At 45.0% G+C, this 20,415-nt stretch overlaps 1 protein-coding gene across 2 annotated transcripts in view; it reads right to left on the bottom strand.

Annotated features, from left to right (window-relative positions):
• LOC119437269 (40S ribosomal protein S24) overlaps positions 1-20,415 on the bottom strand; it is a 28,141-nt gene that overhangs the window by 4,586 nt on the left and 3,140 nt on the right. The window contains exons 3-5 of one of the 2 annotated variants that reach the window (XR_005189303.2): positions 15,600-15,809; positions 9,476-9,592; positions 5,176-5,238 (exon numbers count right to left, since the gene is read on the bottom strand). Coding sequence is in view for 1 of the 2 variants with exons in the window: in XM_037704311.2 (XP_037560239.1) it covers positions 9,476-9,592; positions 15,600-15,809 (327 nt within the window). In the remaining variant the exon portion in view is untranslated. The remainder of the gene's footprint in view (positions 1-5,175; positions 5,239-9,475; positions 9,593-15,599; positions 15,810-20,415) is intronic. The other variant, XM_037704311.2, reaches the window with a different exon arrangement.

Raw genomic sequence — 20,415 nt, forward strand, 5'->3', positions numbered from 1 at the left:
CTTTACAGGTGCAAATTTACAGCTTAAAGACCACTTTTAATTCAAGGCAACCATGCACATTAATAAAAGGCTTGGGCATGCAGCAAGCATTTTGCCCCAGTCCTGGCTGGTTTAGTAAACTGGGCAGCACTTTACAGAAGTATAGATCAGTGACAAAGAAGTTAATTCAATGGCAATTTATAAATAGAAAATAAAATGCCATTTGGACAAGTAAAATCTGAAACCTTACAAAGCAAACTACTGTGAATACTAGCTAGGATTGTCCAAAAATTGAGTGGACAAGTACAATCACACAGCCTTTTGAGCTCCTTTGCTTACAGCAATTCAGAAAGCTGTCACGCTCCAGCTTTAAAGGTTCAAGACAGCATCAATGTGCCACATTAAGAATAAGGCAGGCTCAAAAAGCCACAATTGAAATTGGCTAAATGTACTTTTTTTTAAATCTATCTTGCCAAGAACACAGCGATAGCTTAGTTCTTTGTAGAGTGTCAGCCACAGTACATACAGTAGAACCCCGCTAATATGTATGTTCCTTGATCATACATTTTCCAGGGTATAATGTCGCTGAAGCCTGGTCCCAGCAAAGGGCTCATAGACACCTATGTATTGAATCCCCTTTAATATGTCGTCGTCCCCAAAACATCACCGCTGCATCTACATAACCGAAACTAGTGAAGCCCAGCCAATTGTCTCCAACTGCACCCTAATCCCAGAATAAGTCAAGCCAGGCTTGCAAAGGCTGCATTTGCTGTTTGTAGTGCGATTTCCACACGTCCAGCGTTACCTCATTTACACATAAAACAGTGACAAGTCCCAGCCAACTTCAAGCAGCTTCAAGTGGCACCAATTCCACTCTCAACGTCTGCACTGACGAGGGCAGTGATTAAGCAAGGGAAGCGCCAGACAATGACTGCTATAATCCTGCTATAACAACTCGGTCAACATCTCTTATGTTGACGAGAGATAGAGATTTGGTGCATGCATTAACTGTACTACTGACCAGGCCACACAGATGTCTATGCAGCAACACATTGACAAACTTGGGCCATATTTTCGGTCAATCCCTTTCAAATATACTTCGTTTTGTAGCACCGGACATGTCAATGGGCAAAGCGATCCCGACACTGTGCCAAGAATGCGATTGCTCGTAGAAGCTGATGCGCGTGGCACTAGTCACGCGTTACGAAGGTTATGGGGGCCCTGAACCACCTTTTATCCAAGTCAAGAAATGTATTTGAAATTAAAATAGACTATTTCAGAAATACTTCGCCGCAATAAGTCCTTAATGCAACCAAAGGCCGAGTATAATTCCCTTAGCGGTGCTCCCGCTCCTTCAATGCCTTCCTTGCTCTGTGAAGGCTACGGAGAAGCGGGCAGTGACCACAACGCTCCGCCTACTGAATGTCACCATAGCACGCAATTCAAATTTGATTTTGGATGTTTATGTAGACAGCACTATGTCCAATATTGGCGCATACAACGTGCCAAACGTGGTTGTCCTAAGCGAGCCGCAGCGCATCCGGCAAGCGGACTCATCGCGGCAATCAGGGACACTTTCCACGTTGCATAGCAGACCGCAGCTACATGCAACTGTAGTGCGTATGCACAGCATTTGCTTTGTGCTCAACAGGGCTTGAATGTGCGATCGTGCTCACATGCTCCAGTCTGGCCATGCTATGTGGTGCGGACCTTGAACTGCACCAGCTTGACCGACGGATAGTAGCCACATCCAACTTGTGTATTTGAAGTGCTATCAATAGCTCAATATTAAGAAAAGTCTGCCAAGGCGTCTAGCCAGGAGTTCTCAAGCATGGTCGCTCCAGGGAACCCTGCTAAGCTCCATGAAGCGTCAAGGAACACCCCCCCCCCCCCCCGAATTAACGAATTAAGATGTCCTAAATAACCGAATGTCGAAGGTATCAAGACAACAGACAAATAAATGCTTAACTACGTCAACACGCTTTTACTTACGCAATGAATCGGCAAATCCTGTTTATATTTAGCACAACACCAGTGCGGCAGCTGAAATTCTCATCGTCGCAGTGACTGATTAGTGCTAGCAGCGGCGAAGGCCTCGCGCGCGTACATCCAGATTATTTTTTCGCCAGTCAGCTGCTTGCCAACAAATTGTCCGTCCATCGCGATGTAGCCGGTGCTCTTAATCTTCGTCAGCTCTGCACTGAGTCGAAGCAAAACTATTTCTTGCCGCAACCGCTACAAACAAAACCGCGGCCGACGCACGCCCCAAGTCAAAACGGAACTACCGTTTGTGGCAAGAACTACGGACGAAGCCGCGGTCACTATCGACGTTACCATGGATGGCAACTACGCAGTTGTGAAGGCACGCAGCTGCCGCACCGAGTGAAAACGAAACTACTGCTTGCCGCAACCGCTGCGGACGAATCTGAGGTGGTTATCAACGTATCATGGATGGCGACTACGCACTTATGAAGGCATGCGGCATGCCGTCAATGCGGTGTTACGCGCTGCTATAAACGCAAGAATAAAGTCTTTAAGGGCACAATTAGGCATGAAGCGCTCCGGCGTTGCTGTCAATCAAGTGCCGCGCACGATTGCCGCTGAGGACTATGGCGATGCGCGCCGCTTCGTTTCGGTTGGACGCTAGCGCTGTTCTTTCTCCTATGCGGCGCGCTTATCTGCGACGTTCCGCGCATTTTTTTTCTACATTTTTAAATTCCTCCAACATATACGTCAGTGCGCACACAATCGGCACCTACGCTATCTACAAACGGGAGAAATGCGCATGTTAGTAAATTACGGCCTCCGAGATTCAAGTGCGAAAGCTCAGGCGCGCTGCCCGTTTTCGGAGGTTGGATGGCTACAAGCTGTTTGCGGATTTATTGCGCAGTTCGCGCGTTTCCGTTACGCGCTGTGCTGTGCTTTTTGACACACGGGCATGAATAATGGAGGTTCTGTGGATCGAGCGCACCTCGTTTTCGCCGTTTTAGCCACTTGGTGACGCGGAACCACGGAAATTTATCAGTGGCTCGCGGAACCCCGAGCAGGGGCCTGCGGAACCCCAAGGTTCCGCGGAACCCACTTTGAGAACCCATGGTGTAGTCTAACCTTATGTTTCTCGTTCGGGACTATCTGAGTGTTCAAAAAAAGTTGAAAGTAACGAGACCCAATAAGCAGGGTGGCCAAAGTTTATATCCTACACGGGCGGCTGAGCACAAGCAGACGATTCAGGCATTCTCATGTAAATTCGAAAGCAGATTTTTGCTTACTTCAGCCTGTTTATTAAACCGCATCAATAAATATACACAGTAACAGTAGAAAGAAGCACACTGATCCAAATACCCTTCTTGACTGATGTCAGCCATTGGCCAATAGCAGCTGCTTATGGGAATCTGCTACATTACGAAATAAAGCTGCCTAAAGAGAGTGCGGAGAATGCTTCTGTTGAAAAGAGAGAGAGTGAGTAAAACATGAATTCATGCTCTGCTTGTGCGCTCCACATGCAGTGCATGACTGAAAAATTTGGCTGAGGTGTTCCCCCAGCAGTGTATGCTATTCGTGGACTATTTTTTCACCAAACGCGAGGGCTGATTCAGGACCCCTTTAAGCTATCCTCAAAAGTAATGATCTGAGAATTCACCGTATTTGGCCAGTTGTGGAAGCAGTAAGTTTTTTTCCCTGCTCCTCGTCGAGTCCAAATTAGCGGTTGTAAATCTTTAGAAGGCTAAGCCATGCAATGTGTTATGCAACAGCATCTTCGCATAATAGTCAAAAACCCATTCATAACGAATTCGACAGTTTCGCAAAATGTGGTCGTATCAGTAGTGACTCCCCCTTCAAAATGCACAAAAATTAACAATGAAGCTGCCAGCGACAGCTACAATTAGACACCACTTTGGTCCGAAATTCGCATTTTTAGTACGTATCTTCCTTTTTGTTCCCGGCACTTTTCCCCACATCTAGCTCAATGTTTTCACCGAAAAAGTCATCTAAACAACGAAATGCGGCACTGTAGCTCTCAAAATAGAGTCCGGATGGTTCCGATCACCTGCCATTTTTTCGAGAGCTTGTTATATATTTTACTATCCGCGGGACAAGAGTGGATTCTCAATGATAGCGAAACATTCTAGTTGGCTGGGACTGCTGCAGCATGCCAGCATTTTGCAAAAGTCTTGATGTTATGACTGCAGCATCAGACGTGCATATGCCGAGAGCCGCGAAGTTACATTTTTTAAATGTTGTTTGGTCGAAAAAGTACCAAGTTTAAAAGGTAGAACGCCATTGCGATGCTCATCGGCCACGAAGCATCGACGAACCGCGACCTCCCAACAACGGCGTAGAAAAATGTCTGCCATCTAAACTAGAGTGGCACTATCGTGACATCTGACATTGCACGTGGTGCTGCACATAGAACTGTGCAAAAACTAAAGTGCCATCACAGAGGTCATGGCCGCCATTCTGCCTTGCCCTGAAGCATGGTTACCCTACCATGGCTGAAAGCGAGCGACTTTTCTCGTGGCTTCTGAAATCCGCATGTGGTGCTCGCTCATCTTCATCGTTGTTGGACTGGAGCGGAGGACACGTTGCCATGCACCTACTTTGGCCGCTATTCCGTGCTTCAGAACTTCACATGCACCCACCTTTAACCTCGACCAATTTTGAAGCGTTTGTTGTAACAGTATGCCACTGTTGAAAATGTTCGTTATATCTGGACGCAGTTTCAATAGGCAGGGTGGGAAAATAGGAAATGCAATGAAATGTGGTCGCTATAACTAATAAATCACATCTGGGATCGTTATAAGTGGGTTCGACTATGTTTCCTGGGTACACTTATGTTTCTTGCGCTTCCGTGGAGAACGTATATTAGAGGGGTTCTAGAGTATTTAAAATGGCACACAAGCATACAGCTCCACAGTGGAGTTTGCTTACAACACACTGAAGCTGTGCCAAATATCTTTGAAGGAACTCGCCTAGTTTCTCAAAGCAATCAAGCAAGAAGCACACACAGAGGAAAATCACTTGATACATTATGTGGCATCGACAGAATACCCTTGAGATTTGGCATTTCAGCAGCACACCCAAAACATCCAGCCAGTGCAAAAAGCTGAACACATCCCACTCATTGCTGAAAGAGAAAATAAAAGCAGCAGCAGCAGTTGAAAAAGAGAGAGAGAGAGAGAGAGAGGTGGCAGACACCTTGAAAGCACCCGACCAGCCAAAGCCAATGACAGAGCAGAGCGAGCGAGAGCCCCATTAGCGCTGCAAGACAAGCAAGAGAAATAAGTGTCAGCAAGAGATGGTGCACCCACTGCAGTTTTTCAAAGTGGACTCAGCTCCTTTATAACCCAAGTGCCAGCTTGTCCTCCAAGCTAAATTTAGACCAGGCATTTCAACTTGAGCCCAACAACAGCTTACATTAAACAAGTGCCAAACATGCAGTGCAAGGAAGCCCAAATGTGCATACACAACACCCAACATACAAGATTACAAAGGAGCTGGTTTGTTTCATTTTGCAAAGTGCAAAAAAAAAAAAAAAAACATCTACAGGTAGCAGTGACAACTGGCCGAACTGAATTCACAGCAAATTTACTCCAACAGTCATTATCTTTCCTAATTAGAACTGCACCAAAGCAGGCAAGGAACCTTACAAATTCACAGCAATATTATGTTAAAACATCACACAGAACAAATTCGCATCCAAAAGAACCGTCACCCTAATTAGCAAGTGAAATACAATTGAGAAAAAATTACATAATTCCAAAACATGGTGCACTAGAGATGACACACTGTGTTAACTGTAAACATCTACATTCTTAATTTACAATAGACTGCAATAGTCCCCACATCTCACGTCTCCTAAAAATCACGAATAATCTCCTTTAAAGAAGTTTAATTAGCACATATATCGAATCCTCGATAGAAATAAAAACATTCCACTAAAACAAAAACAAATTAAGCCGCACTTTTTTGTTTTGCCGCTTTAAGTGAGCAACAGCAGGAGCTAAGCTATCAAGCATTCTGGCACATTGTATCTGTGCTAGGTGCATTCCTTTCCACATATGCAAGGCTTTTCATAAATGCAGCGATTAAGTGAAACTTGTGCTTTTTAACAGTTTCAAGCTAAAAGTTTTTAACTAAAATTATAGGAGAACTCCGGCGGTGCAGCCACACAGCCACCATGGGAATGATGGTTTGTAGCACGTCTAAGTATTTTTCTGCAGCTTCTTTAAGAAGGTGCAGCCGCGGCCACTGCTAGCAATCTGACCAGTGCCCCCGCCGGCGCCTCTCAACATGTTGCAGCGCAGGTGCAATCAAAACGCAAGACGATCGGCGGAGCACCTGGGTGCGTCTGCCATGGTTCCTCTCCTTCGCCGCGCGCACATTGGTGGTCTCATCATGCTCACTAGTGGCTCTCAGTAGTCATGCAAGCGCAGCAAAATCCAAATGTATGCAGGCTGATTTATCACTCTGCATACTGAATAGCCAAAGGACAGGAAAAGGCCGACCAATATCACCTGCCAGACTTGTAGGCACAACTGTGGCTGCTGTTAAGGGATAGATGCTATTCCTAAATAAATGCATCATTGTTTTGATCATCCAAATATAATCTCACTATCAAGGAGGGAGCAGTCTACCTGACTGGAGCAGTATTTTTTTATTTGGGGTGTTGCTACACCGCGCTCCGCAACAACCCAACGACCGCCGCTTCACATCGGCGCCCGGCACCGCGGCTCAAACAGATTCGAGGCACTGCCGTTGAAGGTAAGAGAGCTGCGAGAGAGGGCGAGGGGAGCCACCGAAGACACTGCCCCTGAAGCGGCCGAGTTGCCGAGGCCAAATCCGCTTTCCTGCCGCCCTCCTCCCCCACCTTCAACGGCCGTCGCGGTGCTGTCCGCTCCCTGAAGTTTCGTTTTCTGCCGTTATCCGAAACCGAGCGTTGGCCGGCGTGGGCTGTTGCACTCGTTATGCGCACCACGATGTTTCACGACTCGCACCGTTCATGCATCGTGCTATGGTGCTCAAACACTTCAAAAGTATGTCCTTCCTTTAATTAGAACAAATTCTTGGGCCCCTTGGAGTTCGAATTATCGAGATTCGAGTGTAAATTGAAATTTTCACTTTCCGAGGACTATGAGTGGCACCATGGCAAATCCACTTGGGCACAACATGAGCAGCCATCCGACTATGCGAACAGCTGCAGCGGTATTCTTGAGTGATGACTTTCTCCGGATATTTTCACTTTAGTGCAATATTGCGTGACTCAGCACCAGACGCGTCTGCATTTAGGCCGATCCTGTTTCTGGCGCTGTGCAAAGTTTGCTATCTTCACACAGTATGAAGTGTGCCGAGACTCGAGGAGTCTCCAAAGTCTCTGAGAGTGATTGCTTGAGAATACCGTCCCTATAGGACGACGCATTCAGCTTGTGTTGTTTGAGCCCATGATGCAATATTAGCGCAGAACTGCACCGCTCTCAACGACAATCATGCCGTAATCCAGCTTGGCAGGAAACAATGAGGCATTCCAGAAGCGACACATGCATCTTGTGTTCGAGGCAACAACAGCAACTAGTGAATAAATACTTGGTTGCATCACCATCTGGAATAGTCACGCAGCGTTCGTACTCTTTCTAGCCCTTGCGCTGCAACTTGGTATAAAGAAATTAAGTGGTACCAAAACGTGGCAGTTCTTTATAAAGGGTTACGAAGAACAAAATTCAAAAGTTGGGATCACTATAATAGCGCCATGCGTCTATTAGTACTTGCCATAAACCCACTGACGTTGCGAAGGGTTGGTGTACTCTAGCTGTTCTTTATTTTTGTCAATGCAGATGCAGCTGTGCTTTTTTATCACCTTTGCACCAAGAAGAATGCAGCCACATACATAACCTAGATTTTAGGCTTGATTTACATGATGGGACTGAGTGCTGATTTAGTCCAAGGACTATGAAGCGGTTGGGCTGAAATAAGTGACGCGGGTGGCACCTCGTCTCCAGTGTTTCGCGATTCGGCGGCACTGATCTATGTCACGCTCAATCGTTGGCTGGATCGGCAATCCATCCTGTCGTGTGAATCCCGCTTTAGGCAAAACTTCGTTGCCGTTGACAACATGGCAATGCGAACATCAAAATAGCGCGAATGGTAGCAGCGACGGGAGGTACTGTAGCAAACGAAGCCCCAGGTGCTCCCACCTATCGCTTCGCCAGGCGTCAGTGGTGGTGCTCTGCAGAGCGCTGCCACGGGCTCTAGTGTTCTCGCTAGCAGTGGCTGCACCTGTAGATTTAATTTTTCTGCTAGACACACCACTTATCCCCTGACCAGTTAGGTATTTTACTTTCACAACTCCCTTCATGAAGCAGATGACACCTGAAACGAAACCTGTGTACTCCCTTCGCAGCAGCAGATTCCACATCTACCTGATTCTACGCACATCCAGAATTTTGGATTCAAAATAAGTAAATACAGTGCACGCAAATAAGCACATCCAACTTTTATAATAAACTAAAGCTGCATGCCTCCAACTTTCGTAATCACAAAGCAAATTAAACGTGCAGCCATTTACCTTCCCGGAATGTAAACTTGAATTGCTTTCCAGCTATAGCATTTTTAATTTCACATTTCTTAAAACCCCATGATACAAGAATGGTGGCCCATGCACTTTGCCAGCCCATCCAGTGATGCACACGTGTCCAGAACGACTAAAGCATGCGCTATTGATCTGCTGCCGCTAGCTAAGCATGTAAAATAATTTATCTTCTGAATGAGCTTTTGTAATGTAAGCAACGTGTCGTTGCCACCAGTCTGCTTGGAAATGTCAGTCTCATAAAGTGGGCTGAGGTCGTTACCAATGCCACCAAACACAGTTTCAGTTACGTATCTGACCAATGTACAGACAATTATGCATTAGAATCAAGTAAACACAGTCTCACTCGGTAGCATTGCGAAAGCTTGTGCTAACCATACGCGTCCTGTGCACTTGTCTGCTGCACTATTGATGGCATGACTCAACTTTCCTTGCAGAATAAAACAGTTTGCAGTTAGCACTTGTGTTCCTGTGTCCTGTTCTTTGTGCTTTCTGGAAACCACAGAGTGATCCCCCCAAAAAGCCACGAAGCACCCTGCACAGTGCCCACTACACTAACCAACAGACTAGTTGTACTTCGCTGCCCCTGGGAAACTGCAATGATTATATGGTGGTAAGGTTTGAGGCTATACAAGAGTTAGCCGCCAGATCTGCAAGTCCTTACATACAACAACGCTTTGTAAAATTGAAGTTACGCACATCATTACAAAGAACAGTGCCATTGCACTCTAGACTGCATCAATTTTACTGTGTAACAAGGTGTAAAAGTGTACCATACACACAAAATAAGGGAACGAACAAAAACCATTACTGTACAAAACTTATGAAAATCCTAGATACTTAAAAGGGCAAAATAAATACACTAGCCAAAGTGCGAAATCAGTGTACACCAAACAAGGATGACCCGGAGCTTACTTTCTTCCCTGCGGCTGCTCCAACCTTGGCCTTCTTTGTTCCCCGAACCTTCTTCATACGGTTCTTTCGTTCCTTTCGCTGCTTGCGACCTGTTCTGCCTTTCTCACCAAGGCCATTCTGCAAATAAACAATAGTTTCATTGAAGCACATCCTCATATAGGTTTTGGAACAAAACTTCAGTATACCAAGCACTTATTTCATGAACAGGATTCATAAAAATTGCAGTGTAACAAACATGTCGAGCAGTACGCATAAAATGCTTCTGGCAAAAGCAATCTGCTGGGTCGTCCAGAACTGAAGGGAATCACTAGCAACCAAACACTTGTGGTACTTTAAAAAATTTGGCAAGAAAGGCTCGCAGACTATTTTATGACAAGTTTATTCGACGCATATCAACCATTTTTTTTTCATTTACATACAAGAAATGAAGTTCTACTAGCTTGAACACTAATTATCCAGTTCCCCTAACAGCAGACAGCTGTTCAATGTCAGGAGATACATTTACAACTGTAAAAAAAAGTATGAGGTGTGTTTAAAAAGAAACCTAACTTCTGAAACAGTGCGCAGCTGCTACTGAGCGCACATAGCTGCAGGTTCCGACAAGCTATCGTTTACGGCGTTTCACTCCGACCGTTAGTTGGCAATCTACAGCTGCTGATGTGAGCACGTGCACAAGCTGTTCGTTAGATTAGTGCCAAAGTGACAATAGACCCTGCGGTTTCCCTTTATTTTAATAATTGTGGATGGTGCGACAGGAGACCTGCACACCATCCCAGAAAGTGCGTTCCAGGAGGCTTTCCAAAAATGGAAGAAACGATGGTAACAGTATTATTGCCAGTAGAGGGGACTACTTTGAGGGGGACAGTGCTTAAAATATTATATGATAAGCAATAAAGATACTACAGCAAAAGTTCGGTTTCTTTTTGAACACACCTCCTATACTCATGATACAGAAAAAAAAAAAAAAAATCTGACCTTTCTTTGCGAAGTGAACTCGCATAACTGGCAAGCGCATCCGAGCTCAATAATTAATCTACTGACATCTTCATACATAACTTTGAGTTCTGATACGCACGAAATAGATGCATCGTGATACAGAGGGCAACATGGGTACACATCATTAGGTATCAGCTGCTACTGCATGCCATCTGCGGCTCACACTGACTCTCCACACTTTGTTACAGAAGTGTTTTCTTCTACTGTAAACTGCACCAAGGAGAAGCCTACATTGTTGCCACAGAAATCACTGTAGCATACACTGCATGGCCTCCCGTGACATTGATTTCACTACCGCTTGTAATAGAATATTATTTGTATAGTGGACGTAGGAGATCATGCGTGTGGAAGCTTTTGATGATACAGTTTCCAAGCAATAGGCATAGCCTGAACTGCAGCTTTTTCTCGTATGCGCGCCTGTGCAATTGGTGCTTTACCCTTGTAGCCTATAAACTGAAGGCCACTGCTCATGGTTGCAAAATTATCACGCGGGTTTCTTGAAGGATTTAAATCGCACATGCTGACAAACACTGCTTTAGTCAATGAAATGCCCTTGGAGTCACTAAAATTTTTTTTACTGCTTGAAGAAAAAAAGGTCTCACTGAAGAAATTCCTAACCAAGTTCCCAGCATAAAGTATGAGATCATTATATTGAGGCTCAACTGTATTACAGACACAGCAGGTTATGCTAGTTTAAAAAAGTACTGGCACCAAAAAATAAGTATGGTCGGAAGCCTCCACTGCTTCCCAGCATGACAGTAATTAGAGGTGGGTAGCACTGGTCCAAACTTAAGGTCTCGAAGTCAGGATTCAAAACTTGAGAGAAAGGTAACTAAGAAACGCTGCACAACAATAATAAAATTTTCTTAACATATAAACAGGCCAAAGTATTGAAGCTTCACCAGAGTGTTATGCAACTCATCAATACCGGTCACATGCACTTGTGCAATCTGCACAAACATGTTACATGCCACATATTTCTGGTTTTCAAAATGACTAAATTAATGCTATTTCTGCTGCCAAGTGTGGTTGTGCATTTCCATAGCCTACTATGAAAGGGAAAAATTGTCATCCACCCTAATGTATCATGAAGCTACAAAGGAACCCATTTGGGTTTCTAAGAAAAGAATGCTTCGAAGTTGAGGAAAAATTCATCCTGGTCGGGGATATGGTGGCACTGGTCGCATGTTTCTGAGAACACATACAGGTTTCCTTCGCAGCTTCGTGCTACATTCGGGGGGGATGAAAATTTTCCCCTTACATGAATCTCCCTCCACCTTGCGGGATTCCGCAGAATTGATTTGCCATATAGCCTACTACATTTCCTCACTTGCTGAGCATAGGAATGCTCCGGGATAGCCAGAAGAAAACTGAAGAACGGGAATTTTCGAAGTGAACTTTTAGCAAGCATATATCATGCAGCCCCTTGTGCATTATGTATAGCGCATTGCCTTCAATCCTTTCCAAAAAAGCTCATAGAGGCGATTATGTTGCATTCATCCAAGCAAAATTTAAAGGGGGAGACTGCTCCTGTGAGCCGAAAATTGGACCAATATTTTTTCACGTTCCTTTGCTCCAGGTAGGCGTAGAGCATTTATTTTTGCTTGATTGGACCACTATCACTTGATTCATTTAGCCTTTTCCATATCACCATTAACATATCATGATATGTTTTTCCTTGTTTTCTCGAAGCAGCATTTTTGATGGGGTCCCAGTTATCGAGTGATGATATCTTTGGCTCTTCTTATGGTAGTGCAATAATTATTTCAAATTTTTTTGCAAGAAAGGTACCCAATTCAGGGCAGAGGGCCTACAGAGGGCAGTAGGCCTGTAACAAGAACAAATATTACATTTTCAATAACTTATAAGTAATAATTTGTCCTAGCTGTTGCTATGCGTTTTTACTTTAAAATTTTGACATAAGTGCAGTCCACTTGTAACGGTTATGATGAGTCGAAGAAAAAAATACAATGATGCGTTATTCACCGCATATCAGATATAACGATCGAAATTTCGCTCCTGGGCGACGCTTTCCATGCAGAATAATCATGAAATGTGGGTTCCTACGTTGCCCTTAACCGAGAAGGCGCGAAAAGTTTGCCTACGCGAGTTCGTATCTGCCGCCATTACCGCGCCCGCGCGCCGATTGCGAAAGCCACGGAGAGCATCGCAAGTTGGCGCAGCGTGCACAAGATGGCGCCAGCTGCTTCGCGTCGTGGGCGGTTGTCTATAGAAGAGGAAGGGAGTAAAAACGATAAGCTAGCGGCGATTGCGCTCCTTTTACAATCTCCGACGGGGCGATCATTGTCGCGACAGACGCGTTGTGCGACACTGTCGGCGAAGCGGCGCACGATGGGCTGCAGCCCCCGTCGCTTTTGTTTATAACATTCAGATCCCTGGTTAGTCAGTGGTGCGTGCATTGGATTTGCATGCATTAACAATCACGTAAAAGCTAAAAAATTTTCAAACAGGATAGCCACCAGTGTTATTTCGCGTTTACAGCAGCAACGGGCTGGATGTGCACGATGGGTGGCGTTTCGCCGACACTCTTGTCGGTGCAGCGGTTCAACCTCGTCAAACCATCGAGCACGCTTTGCCTTCATTATTAGCGCGCGTTGGCTACAGCTAGATTGGACGGTCTTCCTACACGTGATTCTAGCAGCGTTAAGTGCGGTAATATTGCCGGCTTACCGAATGGGCGCCGCACACTTGTTTGGGAGATCCTGACAGCACGCTTGATACGCGGCCACAGGATTGAAAAATAGCCGAAAAAGGTCCGACTCCTTCCTCGAAAACACCCAACAACTCGAAATAGCAGCAAAACAGTAAGTGTTCGCGCAGCAGCTGGACACGATGCACACAGCGGTTGTCAGATTTCTATTTTAGCGCGCCTAACGATTGAAACGTTTAGCGGTACGGTAGCCGACCAATTTTCCTGACTTCGCGGGGATTGAAAAATAGTCCGAAAAATCGAACAGTAGGAAAAACTCGCGCACGCCCCCCCCCCCCCCCCAAGAAAAAAAATTATGAGGCTTAGAGCGGCTTAAAAAAATGTCGCAGTTTCGCCCAAAAGGCGGAGCATCGATTGCGATAGCAAATTAATAGACAGCTATACGAAGTAAGAATGTTCGTTTTATCGGCGGTATAAAGTTGTAAATATGAGCTTACTAACTAAATAAGCACGGTGTCACACGCGCACAGGTTACATGAACACATCTCGCTCGATGACCGCGGAAACTCGAGTGAGAAAGCGCGCCAGAAGCAGCGGGCAAATTGGCCTTCGCACTGTCTATTCTCTCGCTTCAACGCGAACGTAAAAAAACAGCGCATACGAAGCTACTGGCACTCGGCGCACGCCCTTTGTACCCTTCGCAGATCGCTTTGAAGATGAGTCCCCCGCGGGCGCACACTTCGGCCACATAGCAGATCGCTTTCAAGACTGCTGCCGTCGCAAGAGCTGAACGCAGCTTCCCACCGTCTCCTCCTCCCTCCCCGTGCCCCGCGAGCGAACGAAGTCCGCGCGCTTCCGGCCGCCTTCCTCTCTCCCGTGTGCGTCGCCGGCTCACCCTCGCAATCTTTCACCCGCACACAACGTACGGCGCAAATTAAAAACATACAAAAAAAAAAAAAGATTCCGCTTAAGGGATTATGACGATAGCGCTGAGCTGACCGAAAAAAAAAAAAGCAAGTGCCCCTATTTGGAACGTTTTGTTGGCCAAGAGCGGGCATGGCCTCCGAGAAGGGAGGATAGCGTGCGTCTACTATCTTGAAGGCTATAATACGGTGGCCACTACAGGGGGCCACTAAAAGCCAAGCCCGGCCAAGTCAGCGGAAAATCCAACATGGCAGTCCACAAGATCGGGTAGCGTGGCTCGGAGCGAGCGATTTAGTCCGGAAAATCGGTCGCGAAAATGCATTACTTAGCTCTATGGGAACCCTAACGGTACATCTATGATATCCAACAAGTCCGAATTTTTGGAGTCGGGAAAATCCGTCGGCTACTGTAAAAAATTGGTTTCGGGATTACAAAGGTATATGCGGCATTTTTTTTTTTTACGCTCTGTTCAGCGATGATCAGTTATAACGTTTTGCGTTCTTGATATTGTTACAAGTGGACTGAACTGCAACACTTTGGCTCAAATCATTCTAGAGCGTTCATTACTATAGCACTGCCTACTTTGACCATTCAACATTGTTTTGTCAAGCTTAATTAAATATACAATGTGTTTTGAAGTTCACTCTGTAAAAACTGCACACCTTAAATTAGCTCATCGAAATACAAACTCTGCAAGTTTCATCAAAATCTACCCAGAAATATTTTTTAAAATTTTGAAGCTACAGGGCGATTGAACATGAATTTGACACTGGGCAGTTGCCCAAGAGGCTTCGCCAAACTAATACCACACTATTTAGACTGCCTCGTGACAGAATTCGAGTCCGCAAAAATGACGCATTTGCCCCATGTTGTTATACAGCTTGGTGCCCCAAGGGTCCACCACGTATTGTTGTCCTGACACAATTCAATATGCGTGAACTGGTACCAAATCTTTGATGCCCATTTTCTCGTTTTTGTCAGCCACTTCACTAGTGGAAAGCATAGCACAATGATGGCTGTAGCTATTTGGACATGGTTTGTGCTGTTATAATCTGTAGACTGTGCTGCACATAAAGACATTCTTTTAACTCTTGTTCAAACCTACATTATTTTATTTAAGAATTACTATGGGGTATTATGTAGTGCAATATGGTTGAATGCATGTTATGCTGAGGACAAAATTATTAAGCCCTCTAGCATGTTTCATCACTGTGCCAGGCTTTCCACGAGTAAGAGAACTTTGTGAACTTTTATAATGCAAAACATAATGGAGATATATTCATGAAAATTACGAACTGTCTCATGCAATTAGCAGTATGGGTGCCAAATTTCAGTACTCTGTATCGAGAAACAAAAAAGTTATGATCCTCTACTGCCCCCTAAGCACAAGGCATTTGTTTTGACCTGGTCCCATTTAGCTGTTGCACACTGGAGCTATTTGGCTTCTTACTGTAGTTACTGAGTTAAAAGCTATCAATAAATAAATTTCATTGTTTTTAAATGCCAGCTGTACCTGCTGATACAAACACTTACCCTGCACAACCTGTACTTGGGTTCGAATTTCTTGGCGAAGTCCAGGGTGTCATAGATCAGGGCAAAACCAGAGGTCTTGCCACCGCCAAATTGTGTGCGAAAGCCAAAGCAGAAGACCACATCGGGTGTTGTGTTGTACATGGTGCTGAGCTTCTCGCGCACCTCGTTCTTGGAGACTGTGCCACGGTTGGGATGGATGATGTCCACCACCTATCCAGACACAACAGAGAAAACACTTAAATTTTTATGCTTCTTTTTTGGTGCCTATTTGGTAGCCCTTAAGTCTTCAAAGGTGCCACAGTGAACCAACAATCCTTCAGTGGAGTGAAGCTTGTTCTGAAAGCATCTAGTGCTTATTAACTAATGATACAATGAGGATGTGTGCGCACAGAAATTCTTAACAGGCACAGAGTTTAGAGGTGCCATCACCACCCGTTTCCTGGCATATCAGCATATCCTTTCATTGAAAAGGATCTATGCAGCATTCTAAAAGCATAACCTACCAATCTAGCTCGCCTTAAAGCTTGATGGTGTATCTATCTTATAAAAGAGGTCCGCTCATCAAAACACAAAGGGGCCTTGTGACATGGCTATCAAAGCTTAAGCGCCACTGGTCACACTACAGAGATTCTACACCCCAATGCAAGCATGACATGTCAATCAGTGAAACTATGACTGGGCAGGGATAATAATGACAGTTCACTTGAGCTGTGTAACAAGTACAGCCCCCGTCACAGATTAGGTCTGGAGCGGTCAGCCTCCCGAGACCCTTGGCACCACCTACTGACATACTTGCAAGCATGCTCTGCCAGATGAACAAGGAGTCGCCACGCATGGTCATAGCCATGCTCCTTGCGCAGCTCCCCCCTTATGATTCAGCTCAAATGACACGATACACAAGCGAGTGATTTTTTTTTTGTTGACATGTCATGCCAGGACGTGCGTGCTCATAAAGAACCGTCCCTCCTGCCTGGTGCCTATCCAGGCTTCCCCTGTCATCGGGCAAAATCACAAGAAATGGGTAGCTAAATAAAGCCCATGGAATGACGGCAATTGCTGAAGTCCTGTCTACCTGGGAGCACATGCTCAGAAGCAACTATGTTATTCCAGCTTGCTCCTTGTAGGCAGCGCAAGGCTCTTGGAAGTGCGCCATTCTTGCGCTATAGAAAGTGGGGGCTGTAGTACAGTGCGAAAAGAATGCATTGTATATCAATGCGTACACTACAAAACAAATGTCAATTACACAAACAGTAATACAAAGGGCACTGACTACTCTTTTGAACACATTTACCAACAGGCAAACAGGTTCACTCCAAAACTGCTTTCACACAGGCGCATGCACTGGGCAAGAAGGAACAGGTTTGCTATTTTCCACAAGTTCACACATGCTTTCAGGACACCTGGACAGCTTTGAGTGCAGAGTGAAAAGCTTCCTGCTGTTCCAATCCTTACTGACCTACGCACGCGCCTTTGTTCAACCCCTGTAGGTACTCATAATGTAATTCTGAATCACTTCTAAGATTACTCGGGCCTTCCTCAAACTCATGGATGAGAGAGGTCACCATCTCATGGACACCAACTTCTACATACACTTCTAATGTGATGGCACAGTAAAGCATCACCCAGACAACGAAATGCAAAATTCGAGCAAGGAATAGCTTTTCAATTACTTGCAATTTTGGAGTTTCTAAAAATGAGTAAAGTCCGTTAGTATGCACCAACTTTGCCATTTCTCAAAACACTGGGAACAGAATGCAAACAAGATTCGACATTGTAGTTGTCACAGGGCCAGTCAAATGGCATCACTACTGAACACTGAAAATGGCACTGCATGAAACGGGGAGATTGTCTTACAAGCTAACAGTACAGGGTTCGTACAGGTTTCCAAGAAAAAAATTCAAGGACTTTTCAAGGACCTTTCAAAAAATTTTAATATTTAATACGGTAGTTCACAGACGTTACATTTTACTGGACAGAACAAAGTGATTTCACTTAGTGCACGTACAGTTTCATTCGACTAGATAAAATTTTGAAGCCCAGGGCAGGTCTTTCAGTTTTTCTATTTGCGTCTTAATGCTGCATGCTGAGTTCTTCAGCCTTGCGGTCTTTTTCAAGATGTTTGATTTCACCACGTGGGTGATGTCACCAGTTCTTTCAGCCTTTTCCGCATATCTATCTGCACAGGCCGTTAAATCGGCAACAACTGCCTCAAGCTTCTTTTTCGTCTGCAACCCTTCAACTTCTTCCATGATTGTGCGCCTTTTTGTCTGCTTTGAGTTTTCCTGGTACCGTTTCTTTTCCGATTCCAAGTGTGCTCCGTAATGCTGCCTCGCTGTGGACACGACTATTCTGAGTTCTTTTGTTGTAGGAACATTCAAAATTCCACCTGCCCTGTCCACTGCATCACATATGATGCGCTGTGAAATGTATGACAAACCTTTCAGATTCTCTACGGAGATCTGGCATTACTGCGAGCACGCCATGGCTATGCTACAGGGTCCGATATATCCGGCGCAACCCAAAGTTTGTCATCGTCGTGTCTGAGCCAGGCGCTTTAGAATTTACATTTCCCAGGCATTATTCTGAACTATGCGCACCACAACCGAAACGGGGGGAAAAGCAAACAAAGCGTCGACAGCATCTGAGTGCCCACGCACAGATAAACAAAGCACAATGTCACCAACAGACAATGCTCAGGCTATGAGGCTGTACCTGTTTTTAGTGGGTTGCCAATAAATCCAGCCCAAGGCAACCCCCCCCCCCCCCAAAAAAAGTGAAATACTACCAAATTCAACTGTTCAGATTCATGTAGCTGCTTTTTCGTTATAAATAAGCATGATGGGACAACTTGTATTTTTTCCGAGAAGATCGAGATGCTCTAGCCTCATTGTGGCCAGCAACTTTTGGCCAACACCAAAATCGAAGCAAGCCAGAGGGGAAAAAAAATTGCGCAGCGGACGTGCACTGGCCTGTTCGTCGCGCAGGAAGTTTGGCTTCGCGGTCCCAGCGTTGCGGAAAGCAATGAAGCTTGCCGGGACCACCCTCAACCGCCATATAATGTGAGCCGCACAGTCGGACCCCATGAACGCCCCAAGAATTTAAGGGTTCTCAAAGACGGAAAAGAAATTCCAGGACTTTCAAGGCCTTGAAAACGGAACTTTCAATTTCAAGGGTTTTCAAGGACTTGTGCGCACCCTGCAGTACAACCAACTAATATTGGAAATAATCAACCGTGAGTGCACAAGGCGAAGCCAGTCTGGAGCCAATGTTTTGAAAAAGGGCCCCCTTATAGAAATGTTGGCTCCCAAGCTTCCTCTCCGCACCAAATGCTCCATCAGTCTATCTTCTTGTGGCCCCTTTACTAGATTTGAATGGTATGTAGTCTTTTCTTTTTGCACACGTGTAATTACAACCCCTGATTCTATTGGATTCTAATCTATGATTGTAATCTTGAATACTTTATACAATACTGAAAGCAAGCTAATGGGCTTACAAGTCTTCCAATTCTTTAACATCTCCCTTCTTAAGGATTAGTATAACGTTAGCATTCTTGCAGCTCTCTGGTACACTGCCTTTTCATAGATTATGAAAAGGCATTTGATTCAGCAGATACCAGCAGTCACGAAGGCATTGCGTAATTAAGGAGCACAGAAGGCATATGCAAATATTTTGGGAAACACCTAGAAAGATTCCAGAACTACCCCATTTCGCCACAAGTAGAAAACTACTTATCTAGAAAGGGGTCAGGCAAGCAGACAATCTCTCCAATGCTATTCGCTATATTTAAGCTATTATTCAAGTATTCAAGCTTTAGACTGGGAAGGCTTAGGAGTGAGGATCAACGGCAAATATTTCAACAACCTTAGGTTTGCAGATGAAATTTCCCTGTTCTGCAACACTGCAGATGAATTGCAACAAATGATTGAGGGCCTTAACTAAGAAATTAAGAGTAGGGTTGAAGGTTATTATGCAGAAGACAAAGGTGACATTCAATAGCCTGACAAGGCACCAAGAATTCACGATTGCCAGTCAGCCTCTAGACTGTAGACTCCAGACATCAAAGCCTCTAGAGCCTGTACAGGAGTATGTTTATCTAGGTCAATATACTCACAAGGGACCATGATCATCAGAAGGAAATTTACAGAATAAAAATGGGTTGGAGTGAACACGGCAGGCATTACTAAGTCCTGATTGAGAGCTTACCACTGTTGTTGAAAAGGAAACCGGCGCTAACTGTACAGAATCGTGGATGTTCCTTTTTGAGCGATTTTAATGCTGCCTTACAAGAAAGCTTGTTGCAGTCTCAAATGCATTGTTTGTCACCACCAGGAGGGCAGGCCTTGTCAGGCACATGCAGCCTGTAGCCTCCCTCCTGATGTGGCTATGTATGCTTGGATGTTGTATATGAGTGAATCTCCCAATTAACTTTCAAACATATGGGGTAGCAACTTGGGAGGTTAACAAAGAAGCTGGAGAACAAGTTAAAGACCGCGCAAAGAGCAATGGAAGGAAAAATGTTAAACGTTAAAATTGAGACACGAAGAGAGCGGTGTGGATCAGGGAGCAAACAGGGACAGCCAGTATTCTAGTTAGCATTAAGAGAAAGAATGGAGCTGGGCCAGCCATGTAACGCACAGGGAAGACAACCAGCGGACTATTAAGAGTTACAGAATGGGTGCCAAGGGAACGAAAGTGCAGTCGAGGACGGCAGAAAATTAGGTGGAATGAAGAAATTAAGAAATTTGCAGGTGCAACCTAGAATCAGCTAGTGCAAGACAGGGGTAATTAGAGATCGCTGGAAGAGGCCTTCGTCCGA

Source organism: Dermacentor silvarum, chromosome 1 (genome assembly GCF_013339745.2).
Source record: "Dermacentor silvarum isolate Dsil-2018 chromosome 1, BIME_Dsil_1.4, whole genome shotgun sequence".
In the NCBI taxonomy this organism is placed as follows: Eukaryota; Metazoa; Arthropoda; class Arachnida; order Ixodida; family Ixodidae; genus Dermacentor; species Dermacentor silvarum.